This window comes from Epinephelus moara, chromosome 4 (assembly GCF_006386435.1).
Source record: "Epinephelus moara isolate mb chromosome 4, YSFRI_EMoa_1.0, whole genome shotgun sequence".
Classification (NCBI taxonomy): Eukaryota; Metazoa; Chordata; class Actinopteri; order Perciformes; family Serranidae; genus Epinephelus; species Epinephelus moara.
The window spans coordinates 30,618,304-30,641,758 of NC_065509.1; the positions used below are offsets into that span (position 1 = coordinate 30,618,304).

The 23,455-nt window shown below is 39.9% G+C and overlaps 3 protein-coding genes across 5 annotated transcripts; 2 read left to right on the plus strand and 1 right to left on the minus strand.

Moving 5' to 3' along the window:
* Positions 1–123: 123 nt before the first annotated feature.
* On the plus strand, positions 124–14,911 carry btk (Bruton agammaglobulinemia tyrosine kinase). Of its 2 annotated transcripts, none has more exons than XM_050041865.1 (18): positions 124–256; positions 6,098–6,256; positions 6,337–6,441; positions 7,108–7,189; positions 7,378–7,503; positions 7,602–7,666; positions 7,753–7,940; positions 8,516–8,578; positions 9,263–9,317; positions 9,453–9,532; positions 9,865–9,992; positions 10,220–10,291; positions 11,876–12,047; positions 12,264–12,483; positions 12,636–12,700; positions 13,923–14,041; positions 14,166–14,323; positions 14,444–14,911. In XM_050041865.1, the coding sequence occupies exons 2-18, from the start codon at positions 6,116–6,118 to the stop codon at positions 14,513–14,515; spliced, it is 1,911 nt and encodes a 636-aa protein (XP_049897822.1). In that variant the 5' UTR covers positions 124–256; positions 6,098–6,115; the 3' UTR covers positions 14,516–14,911. The 2 variants fall into 2 exon arrangements, with proteins under 2 accessions (XP_049897822.1, XP_049897821.1); XM_050041864.1 differs by lacking the exon at positions 124–256 and adding an exon at positions 2,166–2,210.
* Positions 14,912–15,104: 193 nt separating this feature from the next.
* timm8a (translocase of inner mitochondrial membrane 8 homolog A (yeast)) lies at positions 15,105–17,133 on the plus strand. The gene is made up of 2 exons (XM_050042035.1): positions 15,105–15,318; positions 16,107–17,133. The coding sequence occupies exons 1-2, from the start codon at positions 15,208–15,210 to the stop codon at positions 16,266–16,268; spliced, it is 273 nt and encodes a 90-aa protein (XP_049897992.1). The 5' UTR covers positions 15,105–15,207; the 3' UTR covers positions 16,269–17,133.
* On the minus strand, positions 16,760–22,451 carry zgc:101583 (uncharacterized protein LOC494104 homolog). 2 transcript variants are annotated; one of them, XM_050042033.1, is made up of 6 exons: positions 22,323–22,451; positions 21,890–22,022; positions 20,981–21,037; positions 20,574–20,664; positions 18,848–19,008; positions 16,760–18,731 (listed from the first exon to the last, which is right to left on the minus strand). In XM_050042033.1, the coding sequence occupies exons 2-6, from the start codon at positions 22,020–22,022 to the stop codon at positions 18,097–18,099; spliced, it is 1,077 nt and encodes a 358-aa protein (XP_049897990.1). In that variant the 5' UTR covers positions 22,323–22,451; the 3' UTR covers positions 16,760–18,096. The 2 variants fall into 2 exon arrangements, with proteins under 2 accessions (XP_049897990.1, XP_049897991.1); XM_050042034.1 differs by having other exon boundaries at positions 22,304–22,363.
* Positions 22,452–23,455: the final 1,004 nt, after the last annotated feature.

A 23,455-nucleotide genomic window follows, 5' to 3' on the forward strand; every position in this document is an offset into this window, starting at 1 on the left:
ATGGTCCTGTGTTAATGTTTAGCCTGTTTGAACTTATCACCAAAACTGTCCAGAGGGCTGATATGAAAATGAGCAGGAAGAAAAAGGGGAAGTTAGCCGAGTCGATTCCTCTCTGTGGGTGGGTTTAGGTTTCTTGCATCACAGACTAGCACACATTTTATGGAAGGCAAGCGACTGAGCCAAAGGTTCATGTCACGTCTTCAAACCTCAGCATCTGTAGTTGTCTGTCTGATGCTTGACTTTTCTGGGAGGCTGGGTAAGTGGCACTGCTCTTTGAATGTAGGCTGTAAGGCCAAGAAGTAGTTATTAGTCTTGTGTTCACTAAATTAAATGATAAAAGCTAAATTAGTTGAAGTCTATGATCAAAGGCAGTGGTGAGTATTGTGTAGATTTGTGCAAGTGCTGAATTGAAACTTTCAGTTTGTATGCAAATTCTAAAAGAAGTGTGTACTCACTACAAAACTGCGAATACACACGTCAAACCACAGTGACATTTTCTGCTAAAAGGCAAAGATATACTTGTTTCTGAATGTTTTGTCGACAGTGATGGGCTATGGTGTATTCTGCTGTACATCTTGCAACACTACAGTAGTTTAGCTGTATTGTGGGGTTATAATCAGATAATAGTTTCATGTGGTTACTTTTATAATCAAGCATGATAAATGTCTTGTATGATGTGAATTAGCAAGTACATTTTCACATTACAATTCAAGATGTTTCCCTGAAATGACCTTTATTCACATGCTCTACAAAGAGCGCTAATTCCTATTTGTGTATTCTGAAAACTGACCTCCACCGAGCACCACAATGTTAACTTGATGTGGTATCATAAAATGTGCAAGAGTCCTCTCTGTGGTTAGATTTAACTCTTAAGTCTCGTACTGAGCATGCCTGTCACTCTCTTTTTTTCTCAGTGTCTCTCTTATACATGCACAACCACACACACACACAGACATTTTCTTGCATTTCATACCACTTATCTGTCAGGAAACGTCAGGAAAGAGAGCATCTTGAAAGGTTCCTGTTAAACCAGCTCTTTCATGATAATTGCATTCGCTGTGTCATACGACATCACGCAACAAAACTGTATTCCATACTGATACACAGCTTTATTAGTTTATTAGCTTAATTTACTGGGACTTTTTTTATTATAAAACATGTCACACTAAGTTGCGTGCTCTGAGGTCAGAGTTGGTTGATATTTACAGGTTGCAAAGATCAGTCGCCCGTCACTCTGACACCTGATTCAGAAAGGGTAAATATATAATTTAATATATTTCGACTTGTGATAATGATTTTATGAGATTAAAATGGTTATTTTAAGGATACACTTCAGCTGTTCTTGACTTTTGAGTGGCTGAAAAGTGGCCTTGCGTACAGCAATAAGTGCTTTTTTTTTTTTAAATTGAGCTATTGAGTTCGATTTCACAACTGATAGCGTCAAATGGAAATACATAGTATATATTTCACAACCCTACAACACACGCGTAACTGAGAGGATAAGCATTAAAAAGAGGGCTGTGTAAAAACAGAGGTGAATTCTGCAAAATCTAAAAAAGTTGCACATAGTTATCAGTATAAGTTAACAGCATACAACATTTTAAATGTGCTTATAAGAACCACGTCCAAGAGACAGAGAGATCATGTCGGATTGAAGTGCTGCAGGGCACTGAGTTTCTTCTCCCTTCATATTGCAGTACAGCCCTGATGCAACTTCCCTATCAGTTCGTCTGTGTCAGCCACCGTGCGTCAACTCCCTTCAAAAAAAAAGACAAAAAAATCCTCCTGGTGGCCATGACACAGTGAAATATGGACGCGCATTTTCAGTCAACGGGCTGCACTGAGTCAAAGATAAAGAACGAGGCGATGGTGCATCAATGTGTTGATCACTATCAGAGTTTGCTGACCTCTTATCATCAACTTAGTGATGTGAGAAAACATTAGGCGGCGAAGAATGAGGAATGATGTTTCGCAGAATAGGGAACACTGCTGTCTGTTTATGACGGCGCAAACGCAAAACCAATAGGTGCTGTCAGTCTGCTGTGAAGAAATGTCACACTCCTGGTTAGCAGGGAGGGACAGAAGCTTCTGGTGGTGTTACAGTTCAGATGATAGAAGGAAGTGCTCACAAGCTGAAAATAGGCTGAGCTGAAGTGCAAACACATTTGGCGAGACTCACAGACAATTAGCGTTCAGCTGTGTGGGTGAGGGTGAGTTTGAGCATCTGATCCATGTTTCACCTGGAAATATGACACTGTGACTTCCTGCGTTTAGTGCACTGTGTACTTTTGTAGTGTTTTAGACTAATGTGTGTTTTTAGACTTGTTTGGCAGATGAAAATACATGTGTGAGTTGTGCTGTTTTAGCATGATGTGATTTTAGTTCTGCATCAGTAGGTTACAAGCTAATCTTGCTGCCTGTTTCATAGTATGTGATCAGCCCACATATAGGCATGTTGCTGCTGTATCTACTGTCATTAAATTAGGTAAATTATTCAACATCTAAAGGAACTTTTCACTCACCTACTGTATATAGTGAATTATGTTTCACAGCCTTAACAGCTCTTCCAAACTGTGAAGATATCTGGTGCATATACTTTTGTTTTACGAAGGAGAGCAAGTTCAAGTGCTTGAAAGAGTCTATATTATCCTCATCACTTAACAGACAATAGTCTCTGCCACTTCTCTCTTATCTAGACATGATATCATTACAGATCTTGTCTTGTTTTGGAGGTGCAAGTTTCAGTTTAGCACTAGCAGTCAGCGGGTGCCGAAAACAAGTCACAACAAGCTGTTATACCCGTAAAAGAGACAGCCTTTTTCATTTGCCTACTCATGTTATCATACCAGTCAAAGGTAATATATGTGTGTGAGCGAATGCATGTGAGAGAGAGAGGTAGTCTTGAGATGGTGAAATCAATTGATATTTTAAATTATTATTATTCTGTAAGTAATTTCAGTTAGATGTTGTTTCTGTCAACGCCCATGACATATAAACATCTTAATGTGGCATGAACATAAGTTACTGGGTCACTGTAGTGATAACCAGGTTTCTGGATCATAAAAATAATGTGTGTGTGTGTGTGTGTGTGTGTGTGTGTGTGTGTGTGTGTGTGTGTTTGCTGCTGTACTAAGTTTATTAAAAACATTTAAACGTATGTGACATGAAATACAATCACCAAAACCTTTCGGATGCAATTAACTGTGTTTTATCCAAACTTGTCATGTTGCAAAATTCAAGCAGTGGTGGAATAATGCCAATTGATCATTTTACATGTTTCAATGGTCATGAAATTCCTGGAAAAGTTATGAAATTCAAAAAACAGTTTTCCAGGCCTGAAAATGGTTCAGAATTAACAGAATGATACAAAAAGTTTTAACTGAGGAACATGACAGCGATCAACTTTAATTTATTAAGGCATTGCATACGCTCATTGATAGACAACTGAATGGGCCTACTGGGCAAAGGCCCCGGGGCCCAAAGTGTGAGGGACCCCACTAGCCTTCACCTGCAAAATGTCACTCAAAATAACATGTACTGACTAGGTAGTGACTCATAATGACCACAAAGAGATGCAAAGGCACTGCAAAGAGACACAAAAAGAGGCAAAAAAAGAAACCACAAAGTGACCAAAATTACCTCAGAGACACACAAAACAACCAAAAAAATAAACAAAATCACCTCAAAGAGTAAAAAAACAAACACATAAAGACACAGAATGACCCTGTATAGATAAAACGACAAGGAGACACAACATTACCTCAGACAGACAACGACCAAGAAAGACAGAAAATGACCCCAATGAGATACAGAATTACCTCTAAGAAATACAAAATGACCAAAAGAGACACAAATGACCTCAAAAAGACACAAAACAACAAAAAAATAACCTTAAAGAGACACAAAACATGGCTTCGGTAGTGCCTACACCCCATGTATAGAGGCGACGCCTCGCCGCAGCGGTCGCGAATTTGACTGTGGCTTGCAACCCTTTGCTGCATGTCGCCCCCCACTCTCTCTCTCTCTCTCTCTCCCCCATTTCACACACTATCCTGTCAATTAAAGGCAAAAACGCCCCCAAAAAAATCTAAAAAACAAAAGAAAACAAAAGAAAGACACAAAATGAATAAAGAAGACAGGAAATGACCCCAAAGAGACACAAAATTACCTCAGCGAGACACAAAAACGTATAAAGAAGACAAAGATGACCAAAACCAGACAAAATGACGAAGAGACACAGAATGACCACAAAAAAAATGACCTCAAAGACACACAAAATGACCAAAAAGACAAAAAAATGGGGAAACAAAATTATCTCAAAGAGAAACAAAGCAACCAAAAAATAAACAAAATTACCTTGAAGAGAATGAATGAACCTCAAAGAGACAAAAAACGAAGACACAGAATGAATAGACAAAATGACACATTACTTCAGATAAAAACACAAGGACCAAAAAAGAGTGACCCCAATGAGATACAAAATTACCTCAGAGAGGCGCAAAACAAACCAAAACAACAAAAAACGACCTTAAAGAGACACACAACGAATAAAAAGACTGAAGATGACCCCAGAGAGACACAAAATGACCTAAAAAAAGGACAAAAAAGATGAAGAGACACAAAAACGAACAAAAAAAATACAAAAAACAACCTCAGAGAGACACAGAACGAACCCAAACTACAAAAATGACCTTAAAGAGACACAAAAATGAACAAAAAAGGACAAAAAATGACTCCAAAGTGACACTAAATTATCTCAGAGATACAAACGACCAAAACAACACAAAATGAGCTCAGAGAGACACAAAACAACAAAAAAAGAAACTAAAGTACCTCAAAGACACAAAATGATTTTGAATCGACAAAACGACAAGGAGACACAACATTACAGGCACACAGTGACCAAAAAATGACACAAAATGACTCCAGAGGGACACTGAATTATTTCAAAGAGAAACAAAATGACCAAAAAGACGCAAAATGACTTCAAAGAAACACAAAACGACCACAAAAAGATCCAAACAACAAAGAAGAAGTAAAACCATCACAAGGTCTGTGTGTCTTGGGGCCTTTGTCATATCTGTGCCCAGGGGCCCATTGTCTCATAATCTGCCCATGCATACGCTCAGATTTAGGCAACGTCACAAAACAATTATCAGACATCTTTATAAAATAAAGATTTCATTAACAAGAAGTAAATGCAGACATGCCAAAGTTCTAATTCAAACACACATCATGTTACACTGACATCTATCGACAGGATCAACAGCTTTCTATCTCCTCAAAAAGGGGCACGGCCTGAACATTGTGCGAAGTACCAGTATGTGCCGGAACATGCAACTAGTTGGCAGCGGGAACATCTAGCGAGCGGGTAAAGTTAGCAAGTGCCAGCAGTTTGCTTATCCACAAATGTCTGTGTGTGTGTGCGTAACATTGTATGTCTGTATCACTACACAAGCCTACCCAGTTAAAACTACCTAAATAAAGTCATGGAAATGGCTAAAAATACTATGGAAATTTATGGAAAATTCATTGGTAAAAATGTATGGGAACCCTGACATGTGGAATACCTAGTAGACAAAAGGAGTTTCTAAAATGTCCTCACACAGTTCCCCAGCACAAAAGCATTCACGTCACTGAGCTGGTGTGATGATGACCAGGATACAGTAGCTGAGGGAAACAGATGTGACACGAGGGGGAATTTTGGAAACTAAAAGGATGTTGCTGGCAGGAAAAGCAGGTTTTATGCAAAACACAGCTAATCAGGCGGTGATGTGTGCTCCCATTCATGCTGCATCTGGCTCCAGATCTACAGTACGCTCCCACCTCATATAGTGGCATTGCTGTGACTCTGTGAAGAGTCATAGCAACAAACACTTCAAAGGGAATGAAAACACTGAATAATCAAGTGTGAAGTGACATGTAATCCAAAGGCTACGCTAAGCACAGTGATAAAGGGTGAGTCAGTCACAGTTCTCTGTGAAGCGATTACTGCCTGAGTCGAGGTGCCGATGTGCTGATGTGCTGTTCAGTGCCACAAAGAGAACAGCGTTAAACTGCTGTCATGCTTTACAAAATGATTCTTGTTCCCCTGTAGATTAACCCTGACTGCATCATGTCAGACAGCGTACTGGAGGAAATCTTCATCAAACGATCTCAGCAGAAGAAGAAGACCTCCCCTCTGAACTACAAGGAGAGACTGTTTGTTCTCACCCAGGAAAAAATATCCTACTATGACTTTGATTCGGAGAAAGGGGTATGTAGAAATCCTTCAACGAAAAAACGCAGCTACATTTGTCTGTCGGTTGCCTGACTGTTTCCTCATCTGATAAGCAGAAGCGAAAAGGTTTGAGAGGATCGGTTGACCTGGAGAAGATCAAGTGTGTAGAGACGGTCCAGCCAGAGCCCTGTACCCCGCAAGAGCGCATGTATGCTTTCCAGGTAGACGTTTTTGTCAATTTACTTCCTCAGAAACTGCCAATTATGGAGGTGAAACATGAGGCTGCAACACTGTGTGATACCCCAGACATGAAACATTCTCACTGGTCTAAAATCAGAGCCAAAAACCAAGGCTACCAAGGTTTTGCTTTTACTCCTACTTTTATGTTCGCTTTTGGAGACAGAGAGAAAGTGTTTTCTATCTTCCAGCATAAGTAACTGTAGTTATTTGGTAGCAATTCAAGCCTACCACAGTCAAAAACTGTGTAGAAGCTGCAAGACGCAACACAAAGGAGGTCTGTAAGACAGCGTTTTCTCCTTGGCAGACAAATAATGGTCCAATCCTGCTGTGAAAGCTCATTGTTAAGAAGTGAAACTGTCTCTCACACTCAACTGAACTCGGGGCTTTCAGTAACCATGCAGGTGTTGCCATTGCACACTTGTTAACTCCCACGACAAGGTAGCATGAACAAGGTGTCTGTCTGGCATGGAGGCGACAGAGTTTACGACTTTACGCTTTGAACTGCAGTAAATATGATCACACACTAGCATCTGTATGATTTTCCTTCAATTTCGTCACACTTCTTACAATATATTCCAGTGTTACATGTGTTTACTTAGTTAATTTTAGAAAAAGAGAGTCACCCAACTTTTTAATTTTTGCCACAGATCATTTATGATGAAGGGCCGCTATACATCTTTGCCAAAAATGAGGACATTCGGGCTCAATGGATAAAGAAACTCAAAGAAAGTGAGTATATGCACAGAAACGTACGAAGGGTCAGTCACGGTATCTCGAACAGTATACGCAGTATTAGGCCGTATCTTAACATCACCCAGTGCCTGCACAACAGAAGAGCTGGGTGCATATGCAAATACAAGTGTTGATTTAATGTAAATGGTCTTTGTGTGTGTCTGTGTGTCCATACTTGTGTGTAGTGGTGCGCTTCAACAAGGATCTCATGCAGAAGTACCATCCTTGTTTCTGGGTGGACGGAGTGTGGCTGTGCTGCCAGCAGGAAGTTAAACAAGCGATGGGTTGCAAGGTGCTGGATAGTAAGAACGGTGAGCACTTGATTCCCTTTGGTTTGAAATCGCCAACAACTGAAACTTTAACCTATGAATAATTATTTCAATCATGAGATAAATGATGTCGTTAACAGGCTTCACATCTAAACAATCTCGGCGAAGGGGATCCAGGAAACCTCTTCCTCCGACCCCAACAGAGGTGAACACGCAGTCCCTTTAGAGTAACATTCACAGTCCACAGAAGCCATTTTTAATAACACATCCACTAATCTTGTGTTTTTCCAGGAGAAGTCTGTTCGGCCTTTACCTCCACAGCCTCCTGAGCCACCTGCCCCCTCTATAGGTATGACTGTCATTGCAGAGTACGATTACACACCCATGACACCCCAAGACCTGGCGCTGAGGAAGGATGAAGAGTACACCATCCTGGAGATGTCTGATCAGAACTGGTGGAGAGCCAGAGATAGATATGGGTGAGAGAAAAAATGACGCAACAGGCCCTCAAATGATACAACAAAAAACTAGTCATTTGTGTAGATCAAGTACATTTAATGCACGAAGAGCAGGAGACAGCACTAAGAGTCGACGTGCAGAATATGTGTTTCTTTATGGATCATATTTTTCCGTCAGTAAATCAATCAATCAGTAACCATGGAGTACCATAACCTCTCGGACACATGGACAATTATAAAGCAGCAGCCAACAATGTAAGAAGACGTAAAAAAGGACTACATTACAGCGTGCAAGTTAAAGGAGTTAACTGGAGCTGTACCTTGCATAATACCATGTGACAAATAAATAATGGATGGAGTAGCCGACGGTAAAAACACATCAATCAATCGTGCCATATAAATAAGGAAAAAATAACATTTTACAGCATGATCATTAAAAAAAATATTCAAATACTGATGATATGTGATTTGAATGAATTCAATTTGCCTATAAATTTGTGTATGAGATGCTACTGTGTTCATTTTTGTGAGCAATTTGGTGTTCAGCAAATGTGTACATGTGCTTATATTACTAATAAATGTGTTTTCTTTTGCAGAAAGGAAGGATATATACCTTGTAATTATGTTGTGGAAGCTGTAAATGGGCTAGAAAAATTTGAGTAAGTATGGGCATTATAAATTTTATGTTAAAGGCCTCATTATATGCTCATTTTCACGATCATATCTGTGTTTTGCGTGCCTCCTAGAACATGTTTAAAAGCTTTATTGTTAAAAAAAGGCATTATTTTCTGTCTGAAATGCTTCATTTTAGTGCCTGTCTCTTTAAACCCCCCCTCCCGTAAAGCCCAGTCTGCTCTGACTGGTCAGTGTTTTAAGGTCTTCCAAGTAAGTGCACCGTCATTGCAGCAGGGGGAAAGACTGTAATGGCACTGTAGCGGTGCTTTATCACTTTATAGACTTGAATTCACTGGAATTGCATTGCTCGGCAGTAACTTGCGTCCAAGTTTACTTCCTGTTAGCTGATGTCATTCACATACAAAACATTTCAACAGGAAATACAAAGGGACCAAGTTTTAAACTGTCTGTACTGTATAATTATGACATCACAACTTCAGAGAGGTGCTGACAGCTCATTTAAAGTCACAGTTTCTAAAGATGGACTGTGTGCATTTCTCTGTGGATTGATATAGTGTTTTATATCACCTATATCTACTTTGTATTAAAATAAACATGAAAATCTGACTTTTTACAATGTGGAACCTTTGGGTTCCTTGTATGTGCATGGATGTATATTTGATTGCCGAAGCAATAAATGCAATAAATATTCACCTTTCTTTTCACAGCTGGTATTCCAAGAATACGAACCGTAGCCAGGCAGAAAAGCTGTTAAAGACTGAGGTAAACTCACTGACTGACACACACAATGCTGTAGGAGGACACTTTTGATATGTTGATACACCTACATTTTAGTCAAACTTAGCTGGACTAAATTTAATTTGAAACTTAAACATGCGCTCATGTGTTGTTTCCCAGAACAAAGACGGAGGCTTCCTGGTACGGGACTCAAGCAAGGCCGGGAAATACACTGTGTCTTTGTTCAGCAAGGGTGGTGGGTGAGTACTGTAAGCTCAGTGGTGTTAAACAGCGCTGCAACACTGAATCCACTGGCTCCAGTCATGTGTGAACGTATCAAAAGAAGAACTGTTTGTAATGAAAGCGGAAACAGTGGGCCACAGAGGGAGAGAGATGTAAATTATTTATGCAAAACCTGAACTAATCTGCCTGCAGAACTTTTTCATCGCGTCGTTCTGCAAGACTGAGCTGTCTGTGGATAAGGCGGAGAAGATATCATATCATACGTACATGACACAGGGACATATCCCCTGTGTCGATGAAAACATGCGGCTAAATCTACATGAAGTCAATCTTCCATTTCTCTCCACAGGGACACCGGTGGAGGCTGCAGACATTATAACATCTGCACCACCGCACAGGGCCAGTTTTACCTGGCAGAGAAGCACAATTTCAGCAGCATCCCAGAACTCATCAACTACCACCAGCACAACGCAGCAGGTTGATACCCTCGCTGTGAATATATGGATATCTCATAAATGATTTGATATTTGCTGTACTATAATATACAATCATAATGTAGTTGTCACAGCAGGAAAAAGGAAATGACTCAAAGGGGGGAAGGCTATAAAGAAAAGGCAGAAAACAGGATATTAAAAAATGAGAACAATCAAAGTCTGCACATTAAAAAATGTTGACCTAACAGGTTTTGTTCTCTCGCTCACTAGGTATGGTTAGCAGGCTGAAATACATTGTGTCTAACGGGGCACTACCTCCATCAACAGCAGGACTCGGCTACGGTAAGAGACAGACCAGTCGCCAGATTTAAATGTTGGCATCGTACATTTCTGCAAACCACAGATAAGTTACATTTGTACATTTCATCCGTATGACGTAGTTTAGATTATGAACTGAGAAGAGGGAGGGGATGATAGATGGTGTGATACCTTTACACCTACACCAAGACTAACAAAAGTCAGTGTTTTCGAACGAGAGTTTGGGACATGTCCAGGCATTTCTGTGGTGACAGGAGCAGGTATTTTAAGCCAAAAAACAATGTTTTCCTGACCCTAAGTGTTTTTGTGCCTAACCCTAACCACATGTCAACGAGCGTTGTCATGTCATAAAACTGAAAATTGAAAAGTCTCAACATAACAGCTACATATGACACGTACAAATGTAATATATCCATGGTTTGCAGAAACATACATTGGACTGAAAGAGAAGGACTATATCAATTTACATTATTACTATATTCTCTTAGTAATCATAATGTCTGGTGATTATCAGCCTGGTGACGGATTAGAAATGTCTCTGTGTGTGCAATTTCAGCTAGCCAGTGCTATATCATAGACAACTGGAATTGCTTGAGTTTCTTGAAGATGTTTCACCTCTCATCAGTTGAAAGGCCTCTTGGATGAGAGGTGAAACGTCTTCAAGAAGCTCAAGCAAGTCCAGTCTACGATATAGCACTGGCTAGGTAGCTAGCACAGGAGTACCACGGCCTGGATGACTGAGAATCTTCACCAACATACAGCTAGTCTGACTCTGTTCAAAGGACACAAAATCTCATGAAAGTTCACAAATTAACATGTTATATTTTGTTTGTTTAATCTGTACCAAAAAACACATGGTCAGCCCTCTGTGTTGGACTGCTTTCTGACCAGGAGCAAAAATCCTGTGTGAGTTTGTTGGCCCATGAAGGAACTACCTTTAGAATAAATCTATATAATCTTGCAGTAACTGCTTGATAGTCAATGTGTCCATAGGGTTGTTCCTGTCCCAAAACACTGTGTTCTTCTTGATAAAAATAAACCTAGCCATAGTACGCTTTGTTGAGATTAAGTAGCTGTTTATGGTTCCATAAGTTTCCCTCAACATTTCTTCTTTAAGTTGTCGCTAAGAACAATTGTGCATCGCCTATCAGATTTTTTAAGTTACAATAACACAGCATAAGGAAGAAAACTCAAGTATTAAAGGAAATATCCTAAGGACAGGATTTAAAGTAGCACAACTATTTTTTTTATAAGGAAACCATAAACCTTAAATTAAGATACTTCATGCCACCAGCTACTGCAGTCTTGTTTCACCAAGTTGCCAGGCAACCAGTAAAAACTCCAGAAAGTCACATAAACCTCCAGTAAAATCCCAGTGTCTTTTCTTTCCACTTCATTTGTATGGATTAAACAAACAAAATAAAATGTATTAATTAGTGCACTTCAGAGGTGCTTGTAGACAGATTTTGTCACCTTTTAGGCACACTGTTTCTTTGAAGTCTTTAAAGCTAAACGGCTCCTGGCCAAAGTTTCATATAGAGATGATAGTGGTTTATTTAATGTGGATTTTGCAAGTATAAAGTGCTCCTCCATTCTCTCGTGTTTCAGGTGTGTGGGAGATCGACCCTCATCATCTCACCTTTATCAAGGAGCTGGGCACTGGGCAGTTTGGAGTGGTGAAGTACGGAAAGTGGCAGGGCCAGCACGACGTTGCCATTAAAATGATTAAAGAGGGATCCATGTCAGAAGACGATTTCATAGAGGAAGCTAAAATCATGATGTAAGCATGACTTAATGAGTCTGAATTTGGTGTCTTTTTATTTGATCATTCAGCTGCTATGCATGATTTGACTGCAGTTGAAATGACAGTGATGATTTTGTTGTGCTAGACTCATAAAACTGTGTCATGTGTCACACTGGGAAGTGTAGTTTATATAGCTTCGTGAGAAAAACCAACACATAATACTTAACTTCCTTCTCGTTTTGCTCAAACTAGGAAGCTACGCCATGAAAACCTGGTCCAGCTGTACGGCGTATGCACCAAACAAAGGCCCATTTATATTGTGACTGAGTTCCTTTCAAATGGCTGTCTGCTCACATACCTCAGGGAGGGCCTGAAGCAGCACCCAACAACTGTCCAGCTCCTAGAGATGTGTAAAGATGTCTCAGAGGGCATGGCATATCTTGAGTCACAGCAGTACATCCACAGAGACCTGGTGAGAGACACAGATCTACTGTAATATGTATAACACATTCCAGATCATTATATCACTGCATGTTTAGATATACTGGGATTACTTATTTAAAGATAACAGTAAATGTTTAATGATTAGACTTAAATCAAGAGTGTTGTTTGTTTTGTCCTCAGGCTGCCAGGAACTGTTTAGTAGATGGGAATGGCACTGTCAAAGTGACTGACTTTGGACTGTCAAGGTAAAATACTTCACATGCCTTACAGGACAAATAGAAGCACACAATGGCACCTATTAAAATACTTAAAACCCCCTTAATTTGTCTTCACGACAGTGATGGAAAGTAACTCAGTACATTTACTCAGGTACTGTAGTTAAGTACAATTATTAGGCACTTAACTTTAGTATTTCTAGTTTATATTCCACTACATTTATTTTACAGTTTTAGTAACTAATTACTTTGTATTAGGGCTGGGTGATATGGAGAAAAATCTAAAATCACCATATGTTTGACCGAATAACTCGATATTGATATTGCGCCGATATTCTAGGGTTCACTATTGGTGCTTTTAGAAAATATTTACACAATGACATTTTTGCTAATCATCATTAATGGGGATATAATGACGAAGCAAGTTGAGGCAAACAATAAAACAGCTAGAACAGACACTTATGATATTACGATATCCAAAATCTAAGACAACATCTAGTCTCATATCATGATATTGATACAGGATTCCCGGGTCATGGAAAACCTGGGAAAGCCATGGAATTTCACAGTCATGGAAAGTTTTGGAAAAGTCATGGAATTTTGTTGTGTGTAATAAACTGTAAAATAACGGCAAATATTTTCTGTAGCTGTCGACATAATGTTGCTCTGATATGCATACCATCGCGTACGTTTCTTTAATTTTCTCCACGCGTTCTGTCTCTCCCTTTGTGTATGCCAGCTAGCTGAAATTAATTTAATAGAGTTTGAATCTAATATGTTTAAAAAACACCAGGCAAGTTTGGAAAGGTTTTTTTCCCTTGTAAAGTCATGGAAAGGTTCTCAAATTTGTCCATGAAAATATGTGGGAACCCTTTTGATATCATTAAATTGCTCAGCTAAACTTTGCATATCAAGATTTTATATACAATCATATCAACTCGAACCTGAAACAGTAAAGTAGTTAAAATTATCTCCACCTTGGCCAACTACAACAGTAAACTGCTATGTAAAAATGAATGCATAAGTAATACTTACATCCAATAATATGACGTATAATGAAACAACATTAACGGGGCATTTTGTCTCCACAAGCACTATTACTTTTGATGCTCTCAGTACATTTAGTTGACAATCCTTCTGTACTATAACTTTTGTTAAATGCAGAACTGCTGTGGATTTGTTTTACATTGTGGTATTTGTACTTCTACATTTTAAATGAGAGGTCTGAATATTTCTTCCTCCACTGCCTTAGATATGTCTTAGATGACGAGTACACCAGCTCAGCAGGTTCCAAGTTTCCTGTTCGCTGGTCACCTCCTGAAGTCCTCCTCTACTGCAAATTCAGCAGCAAGTCGGACATATGGGCGTATGGTGAGTAAACACAATGTACAGTTTGCATTTCTGGTCAGTTGTAAGTGTAATCTATGTTGACATGTCTTCACAAACTATGAATTTACATCTATGTTAAAACATCAGAACTTTTTTGGTGTTTAAGGTGTTCTTATGTGGGAGGTGTACACTTTGGGACGGCTTCCGTATGAGCGCCTTAACAACACGGAAATAGTGGACCAGGTGTCCCGGGGCCTGCGCCTCTACCGCCCTCAGCTGGCCAATGAAAGAGTCTACAGCATTATGTCAAGCTGTTGGCTCGATGTAAGTGAATGTTGTATTGAGTTGTGGGCCTCTGTGGAGGTTTCACAGAATGATAACAGTATCCAAAAATATTTTCCGAACACCAATCTCACCTTTTGTTTTTTTTTTGTTTGTTTTCAGAAAGCAGATGAGAGACCTAACTTCCAGGAGCTGACACTGACTGTTCAGGATTTGCTGTATGAGCTCCAGTAGACCTCAAAATAATCACAACACACCAACAGTTCACTCACATCCCAACAGAGCTGCATCTCCATCTGTCCCTGGAGAGTTAAAAACAATCAATAAAACAATTTACAGCTTGGACATGGGACCGCACAGCCACACTGAAGTCCTCTGTAATGTGAATATGTTTATTGTGAATGTCCTATAACTCTTGATTAGAATTGCCTTCCTGTTGCATCACTAGAGGAACAGTCCTGCGGGCTGGCATTTATAATGTGTACATTGTATTGAAGGCTATGTGTTTTTATTGTATCATGTGTAGTGTATTGTGTGGAATCATTGTGAAATGTAGACACCTTTGCAAACAAGCTTTGTGTGAATATATATTGCACAAATAAAAGCCAAGTATGCCAGGCTTTAAAATGACTGAAACATCATGTGACACAAACATCTGATTAAACTCACATTATACTCTAATATAAACTGTTTCCATGTTACAGTAACACTTTTGCATTAATAAGTTGATTTTAGTTTTTTTTTTGACTATTGTGAAAAACTACGTCTGTATGATGACACCGGCTGTCAGAACAACGCGCTCTGTGATTGGTTGAGCTACTTCCTGTTTCCTGTCGTCCATTCATACATGTGAAGGTCAGCTTTTAGAGCCATACGGTGTTCATAATTGGCAAAATATTGCCCTTAGGACCCCTTTTAAGCAAAATATGGACGGCCAGGGAGCGACAGCCGACCCTCAGCTTCAGCACTTCATCGAAATCGAGTCTCAGAAACAGAGATTTCAGCAGCTGGTGCATCAAATGACTGAGGTTTGCTGGGTAAGATCAACTTAAGCTAACTAGCATCACAGCTCTGCGAGTTAAACATATGTGTCCGCAGCTAGAAGTGATAGCTGGCTTGTCCTGTGTTGCCATAAAAGTTTGGGATGCTTGTGTAATTCGCTGTGGTCACATAATGATGTATAAATGTATACATTAGCTTACGTTTGTGACCCATAGCACTCCATGAGTGATTCGTTCATATAGCGTTAGCATTCCATACACCAACCTAGAGGGTAAACAAAGGGTTATGTTTACCTGCCATTCAGCTGTTGGTTGTGTTCTCAAGTGTCTTTGTGTTCTTTAAAATGTCTTCTTTCTGTCCGGGACGATAAAATGTTTACGAAACACACGTTTAAATCTATACTGCTAGCATGCTATGACCGTTAGTTAGCCGGCCTGCTAGCTAGCGCAGCTTAGAGTGTGGAAATGTTGGATTTAAACGTTGGTTTCGTCCATGACAAACATTTTAACATACCGGACTGAAAGTAGACATCTTCGAAACCAAGAAAACACACCGACTTTCCAAGCTGCTGCCATAAAACGGGTTTTAAACGGTTTTTAACTTCCCTCCTCTGTTTGTGATTGGAGCGTTGCGCGAGCGTATCATTTAAATAACGTAGTGCTGAGGTCACAGCTGGTGCAAGGGCACGCGCTGCTGTCAGATAACCAGTACATGCTGCAACGTTAATTCATCATGGTTTTAACAGGCTAGCTCCTGTGCTAAATGTGATGCGCTATTTGTAACACACCGTGTCTCATTGGTGTCTGTCTCTGTCTGTCCCCAGGAGAAATGTATGGACAAACCAGGGCCAAAGCTGGACTCAAGGACAGAAGTGTGCTTCGTTAACTGTGTGGAGAGGTTTATTGACACCAGCCAGTTCATCCTAAACAGACTGGAACAGACTCAGAGGAGCAAGGGCTCTTTCTCTGACTCCATGGCAGACTGAAAACTGTCTCCAGAGGGACTGACGAGACACATGGCTCCACGGCCAGGCCTGACAAAGCTGTCTGTAATGAACTGTCCGTTCAACTGGGAAAAAAAGAACAATATGAAGTGTTACTTTCGATACAAGTGCCTCAGATTAATATGGGTGCAGAAGTCTTGCTTGTCCTCCACTTAGCGGAATATGAGTGTTAAAAACACTAAGCTTGTGGTCCTGCAGTGACCTTGTTTTTCACAAGTCTAACTGTGAAACTGAACTTGAATGTGTTGATATTCGCTGTTCTAATTAGTGTGAGAGTGCAGAAAGACATCTGGGACACTCAGCTTCAGCCAGCTGTTTTTGACAGCTACAAGGACTTCACCACACACTGCTGTAATTTAACAAAAGTAACAGTGTCTTCCGGAAAGCGAAGGCAGTAGGTACTGGACTGTACATATGCAATAAACACAATGCCAAATAATTCTGTCTCTTTTGGAAAAAAAGGAGTAGTCAAGTCGTGTCGTAATTATGTTTTAATCAGCATTATCAAACACATAAAAAGTTAATTTACATCAGAGATATGTTACAGCTTGGCACATGGTGGGAATTAATCCACACAGGGAAAAACATTCTTTGGTGCAGGTTGTATATAATACTGAGGTATTACAGTTACTCATCTTACTCAAACTTGTTCATCATCAGCAGATGATTGAAATGCATTCAGGGCATTTTTTTGCCTTTACACTGGTTGTAAAATCATCATTTGTACAATATGCTTAGTTAAAAGTGCAACCTATAAATAAGGTTATTGGTTTCAGTAACAGAAGGCACAGTCTGGTTTACGTAGGCTACTATTCAACCCTCAATTAATTTTTTTTAACTTGATAAACTGTAAAAAAAAAAAAAAAAAATGTACACAGCAGTGCGACAAACATTCACGTTGATATAAATTATACTTCAGATTCTAATACTGTCCTGTCTATTTTTTAACTAAAGATGTGGATGTACCGTCATGGTCAAGAAATCCAGTGTGCTGACAGAAACATTTTGTTCACTTTGGGCAACTTTGTTCATCCAGTGCGTACTGCATTGTTTAAGACCGACTCAAGACCCCGATTTAGTAAACTAACTTGTCACACTGACTACGTTTACATGCACACTAATATTCCACTATGAATGTAGCATTTTCCAATGAAGACGTGGGATATGCCCTTACTATTCCGGTTTTAACAGTATTCCTTAAACATGTAGACAGTTTATTCTGAACATGCATCTAAAGTGGGGTTTTTACTGCAGCTGACGACACATAGCCTTTTGTCTGTTTACAGCTGGCTCTGTGCGTTACCATGCATATGTTATACACAAACAGCTTGCAAGGATGGAGATGCAACCCCAAAAGAAATGCCCACATTTCTGGTTAGAAGGAGAAACAGACCTTCTTTTAAACACAAAGAAAGACTTGGATGTCAGCAGGTTTTTGGAGATGTGCAAATGTCGCAATGCCGACCTTTTCAGGCAGGTGGTTGAAGGAATAAAAAAGGGAGATTGTGTTTGCACAGTCGAACAAGTACGCCACTGTGGAGAACTTATTTTGACACAAGGAGGCAAATGGCACGAGCAACCCCAGCTGTTCCACTTTTCCATATTTTCACCCAATAAACGACATGTTACTGGGTATTGATTTTCATTAGCCATGGAAACAGCCATGTCTTATAGGAGTAGCATTCCTAAGGGCAAAAATTGGAATATTTTGTGCATGTAAACGTAGTCACTGTAAAGCTGTACTGTGCATTAAAGCTTCAGAATTGCAATAAGCAATTTTCCTCAGTAGTGACAACACTATCGGTCCCCCTTACGGAGCCCTCTGATGCATACCCCAGCCCCCCTTTGAGCCTCCCTCTCTGGGCAGCTTCACATCATCCTCTGCTTGCATGTCGTGGCTGGGAAGAGCCACATAAGGCTGCTGCCCCCACGGAGAGCCCTGAGGACCCTTCCTCAGGTAGTTTGGGAGGGAATCACAGTTAAATGTAATGTCCTTGAAGGCGTGGAGGAGGAAGATCCCCAAAATGATGGTGAGGAACCCGCTAATTGTTCCCATGATCCCGTCAGTGGTCATTCTCAACCATTCCTTGAAGAGGATGGCTGAGCAGGCCATGACGGCGGTGGTGAAGAAGACGTAGTATATGGGAGTGACCATGGAGGTGTTGAAGATGTCGAGCGCTTTGTTCAAGTAACTGATTTGAACGCTGATGCAGATTACCAGGCAGATGACTAAAGACCAGAACAGGGGTTCCTTCAGCACTGCTGTCCCAGCAAACAGCTCCTTAATGCCAATGCCCAGGCCCTTGACACAAGACACAGACAGGGAGCCAATCACAGAGCAGATCAGGATGTAGACCAGCACATTCTTCTGTCCAAACCGCGGCGCCACAGCAAAGATAAGAACCAGGCTGCTTCCCACAACGCACACAGCAAACACAATGAAACCTAGTGGGAGCATTTGAGACTGAGTTAGTACCCTGGAAAAAAAGTCAATCCCTTATCTGGGATGCAGTTTCCACAGCAGGGTTAACGAGATCACACTGAGAAAGAGCTGGTCCTACCTGGGTCTTTGAGCTTCTCAGCCATGGCACTGAGAGAGGCCACCTCCTCCTCCTGTGGGGCATGGATCACCATCACAGTGGAGCCCAAGACACACAGCAAACAACCGATCTTCCCGTGCACATTCAGCCTCTCGTTCAGAAAGTAAGAGGAGAGCACAGCACTAGGGGGAAAAACAAATGTTGCAAACGCAGAGAGTGAGCACAAATGTTGCTACTGCATATTAAAAGGGTGAATCTGGTAACATTCTATATTTCCATTGTTATCATATCTCGTGAAAAGACCAAAACCAGTAATGCATTAGCCAGCATCTCAGTAATTATGATTTCCACTTCTCTGGCTCTCAGCCAGAAATCTATTTTTCTTAAAGAAGAGGTAAGTCTTTAACAATGAGTTACAAATATATACTTTAATTTTAAATGTTTTAAACTGGCTACATTATTCCCTTACACAGCTGGGCACTGTAGCATTTAGCATAGATTTCTCAAACAGGAGTAAATATCGTAGTTAGACTATTTTCTATTGTAGATTTAGTGCTCCAGTGCAGTGGTTTCCAACCTGCGGGTCCCCAAGCTACATCTAAAAGGTCACCAGATGAATAGGAGGAATAGGGAAAATGTTGTTACACAAAACTAGATTTATTTTATTGACTATTATATGCTTTTTGCTTAGTTTGAAAGGGAAAAAAATGGTTTGAACTGGTCACAAATCACGCCAACACTAAGGCAAAAACCTGTGATGAGGGGTCACAAGTAGACATTCAGTACATTTACATGCAGCTTGAGAAGAACGAATTATTGGCTCAGTCCAACTGAAACTGGACTATCTGTACCTCGACTAACACACCTAGATAATTCGACTCAAAATCGAACTATTGCTGCATGTATCCACTTAGTCTGACTGGAATCGGACTCTGCATTCTGCGCATGCACCACTTTTTCTTTCGCGGGCTTTCACCCGGAAGAAGAAGGAGATGACGTAGCAGCAGTTCAGTATATAACAGTGCAGTAACTCGCGGAAAAACAAACACCATGGCGACCGAGAAGCAGAAGACGCACTTCTGGTCGGACGAGGAAACTCCATCCATCTCTGCCATCCTCATTCGTCGTTTGCTTCCTCTTTGGGTCAACCGGAACTGGTTCATTACGCACTATATTAAAAAGGACACAGCACGCCTATCAGATGTACTTGGTCAGAAATTTGATTTTCTCTTCTGCATGTAAACTCAGACAAGATGAGAAGTCCAACTTGACTGATGAGCTGAGCTATGAGCTTTGCCCGACTACTGCGTGCATGTAAACGTAGTGACTGCTTTAGTTTACGGGGTTCACAAGTCAAAAAGATTGGAAACCCCTGCAGTTGTGAGTATTTACATGACCAGAATGGTGTACATGGAACTGACTCAAAATAAACTACCAGTACCCATGTTCTTGGTAAGGAGGGAACATGTGACCATGTGTGACAATGTGGCTCCATAATGCATATTACTTAGGTTATGGATGATACTAGAGGTCTACAATATACAGGAATAGCTATAATAGGCTTTGGCTATACAGACACTGACTGGTAGTGGGCTCAATCCATTTATACGTTTGGTCTCTTTATAAGATTTATTGACAATAAGACATAACATTGAGATGACTGGGAATATCTGTATCAAACTAAGTAAAAGTCGTGAAAACATCAGTGGCATGAAAAACTGCAAAAAATAAAACTCAAGGCAATTACCTTACAAGTACACTCAGTGCTCCAAGAGGAGTCACCAGTGTGGCCGGCGCAAATGCATAAGCAGCGAAGTTAGCAGCCTCTCCGGTTCCCACTAGAATACAAACACGACCATCAGTGTACACATATTCGCAGCTGGTTAAAGGTTAAAAAATTATTCTCTTCAAACCCACATGTGCAAATGTGCTCTTTGGAGGAATGTGCACTTCAAAGATATGGTGTGGGTTCTGCATCAACTGCAACGTCACCAGCAAAAAATACCAAACCCACAAGAGCCTCATTTCCACTTTGAAAAACAAAGACCACAATGTTTCTAGGCACGGCTGGTGAGGAGTGTCACCAAGTGAGAAAAGAAGCAGCTGACCATGTCAACCATTTTGCAGAACTAAGTGTGAAGATCATTTACTTACTTGAAATAAGTCCTGCCCACCACAGCCATTCTTTCAGGTAAGCATACCCCCCTTGACCTGTGACATACAGAAAACAAAACTGGAGTACATGTCGTAGTAATGGGTACAAGTTTCTCGTAGGTTAGAGGGCCATTGACTTGTTTAACACACTTCATATCAAAACTTCAATCATCCTAATAACAGCATGTTTAGAGTCTTATTGGACTTAAATGTTACGTTTACACAGACCTTGTAATACTTTGCTATAGCGTTTTATTCTAATATTCATGAGTCCATCAAGACATACCTTCCCTCCAAGTAATTCTGTACCTATAAAGTGCCCTTATCTTTTACTCCATATCATCAAGGAGGGATATAGCTAAAGCTACAGTACAGATAATTTACAGATATACACACAAATCATGTGACTACCTTATAAAACATGATGCAATGTTATAGATTAAACTATCCAACAATATATAAAGGAGCTGAAATAAGTTCCAGGTACAACAGGAAACTGTTGCTTACGCAGTAACACATCATTTATATATTGTAATACATAAAGATAGAGCTACAATGATTACTCAATCAATTAGTAATCCATTAATAGTTTGAGTCATTTTTCAATCATAAAAGTGAAACATAACCAGTCCCAGCCTCTAAAAAGTAAGGTTTGTTGCTTGTTTTTGTTCTTATGCGATTGTGTCTTGACTGTAGCCAAACAATGAATCGATTAATCGAGAATATATTCCACAGTTCTACATAATGTGTACTTTTACTTTTAATACTACGTGTTTATTTTAATCTTTTAATCATGAAGCTTCCACATTGTATACAATGTAGTTAACTTACTAAGTTACCATTTCTCCCAGCACTGACCTTTTAATAAACAGGTAAATTTAAGTTTCGTTTTGATAAAGCTCACCGTACCTGCTCGCATTGAACCCTTGCTGGCCAATCGCAGCAGGCCTTTCTTCTTCAGGATGAAACTGGCACCGATGAAAACGCTCGAGCTCACCGCCAGAGAGAGACCGATGTAGAAGTCCAAACGGTTCACTTCCATCTGAAATAACGTTATCACACAAAGTAAAGTCCCGACGTGTGTTTATCTAATTAACTGAATTTCTATAAGACACGAATACTTCGGGAACTTATTAGTCATTAGTTGAGCAACAGGCACCCCATGTTTAACATCACATGATTGGCTGACTCCCTGATGACACGACGTTAAAACTCGCTTTGTAGACGGTTAAAAATACTAAGAAATGAAAAATGAATGACTTATCCAACTTAATTTAGGTTTAGTTCAGTTTAAAACACTGTTCAACTGCCGCTTAAACTTACAGTTTCTAAAATGTCTTACCTCCGTTGTCACGTCAACCCCATTCGTCGTAGTGAACTGACGGTATTTCCGGGTAGTTGCCCAGGAAACCGCAGGAAGGGAGGAGGCTTTCTTCCGGTCCTGTCAAAGTAAGTTGCTACTACCAGAGCCCTTGAATAGATAGTAATATATTTTAGTTATATTCTACGGCACTGGCTACTACATCTCTTCCTGTTAGCCTGTTAATTAAATTAGTAATTTGACCTGAAAACAACATTGAATGTGTAAAAGTATGGAAGAGTGTCTTCTTTCCTGACATTTTCAACATGCTACAAACATATTACTTTTCTACTACGCCCTAACATCAAGTATTTTATTTTGTATACACTCCAGATCATGGCTAACAACCTTGGTGAATATGGAGAAGTTTCTGTCTTCCAAGCAAAAGTTATTGGGGGATACACATTCTTTCAGACTGCAATTCAAGCTGCCACAAAATGTATCCCTGTCTATAATGCACAGATGATGCCCGGCCATCTTGTATATTATTTTGTATGAACTGTGGATCATAACCTTATTTATACAGTCTATGATCATAACTAATAACTTTGGTGAATATGAAGAAGTTTCTTCTTTCCCAACATAAGTGTAGGGTAGTACACATTTTTTAGACTGCAGTAAAACCAGTGCTGGGAAGGTCACTTTTCCCTGTTAAAAATGTAATCAGTAATTTAATTATTTTTATTTACATTACTTCAAAGTAATGTAACTTATTACACTTGATCAAACGTCTTAAACTGGGCAATAAAGCTGAAAAGACCTAAAAACAAATATTTCAACCAGGCAGCGTCCCAACACTTTGTTGACCCTTGTCGTCCAGAAATGGGCCTATACCAGAGGAGGGCAATCCTGCACGGAGAAAATATACATAGCAACAGATTTTATCTTTTATTCTACTTAGAAGCCTTAAACTTAAAGATTATTATTATTATATTTGGATGTAACCCATCTAATCACCAACATTTCGATTAGAACCTGTAACTGAATCACACATTTTTCTTCTCAGTAACTGTGACAGATTACAGTTACTTCATTTTGTATTTTACATTACATAATCCCATTACATATAACTAGTTACTCCCCAACACTAATCAAAACCTGCCACTTAATGTAAC

Coding starts and splice junctions, on each gene's coding strand:
- btk (XM_050041865.1), top strand. CDS start 6,116: ATGTCAGACAGCGTACTGGAGGAAATCTTCATCAAACGATCTCAGCAG. Junction 9,318..9,452: donor AAAAGCTGTTAAAGACTGAG/GTAAACTCACTG, acceptor GTTGTTTCCCAG/AACAAAGACGGAGGCTTCCT. Junction 14,324..14,443: donor TGTCAAGCTGTTGGCTCGAT/GTAAGTGAATGT, acceptor GTTTGTTTTCAG/AAAGCAGATGAGAGACCTAA.
- timm8a (XM_050042035.1), top strand. CDS start 15,208: ATGGACGGCCAGGGAGCGACAGCCGACCCTCAGCTTCAGCACTTCATC. Junction 15,319..16,106: donor AAATGACTGAGGTTTGCTGG/GTAAGATCAACT, acceptor GTCTGTCCCCAG/GAGAAATGTATGGACAAACC.
- zgc:101583 (XM_050042033.1), bottom strand. CDS start 22,022: ATGGAAGTGAACCGTTTGGACTTCTACATCGGTCTCTCTCTGGCGGTG. Junction 21,038..21,889: donor CAAGGGTTCAATGCGAGCAG/GTACGGTGAGCT, acceptor TGTATGTCACAG/GTCAAGGGGGGTATGCTTAC. Junction 20,665..20,980: donor GTGGGCAGGACTTATTTCAA/GTAAGTAAATGA, acceptor TTTGTATTCTAG/TGGGAACCGGAGAGGCTGCT.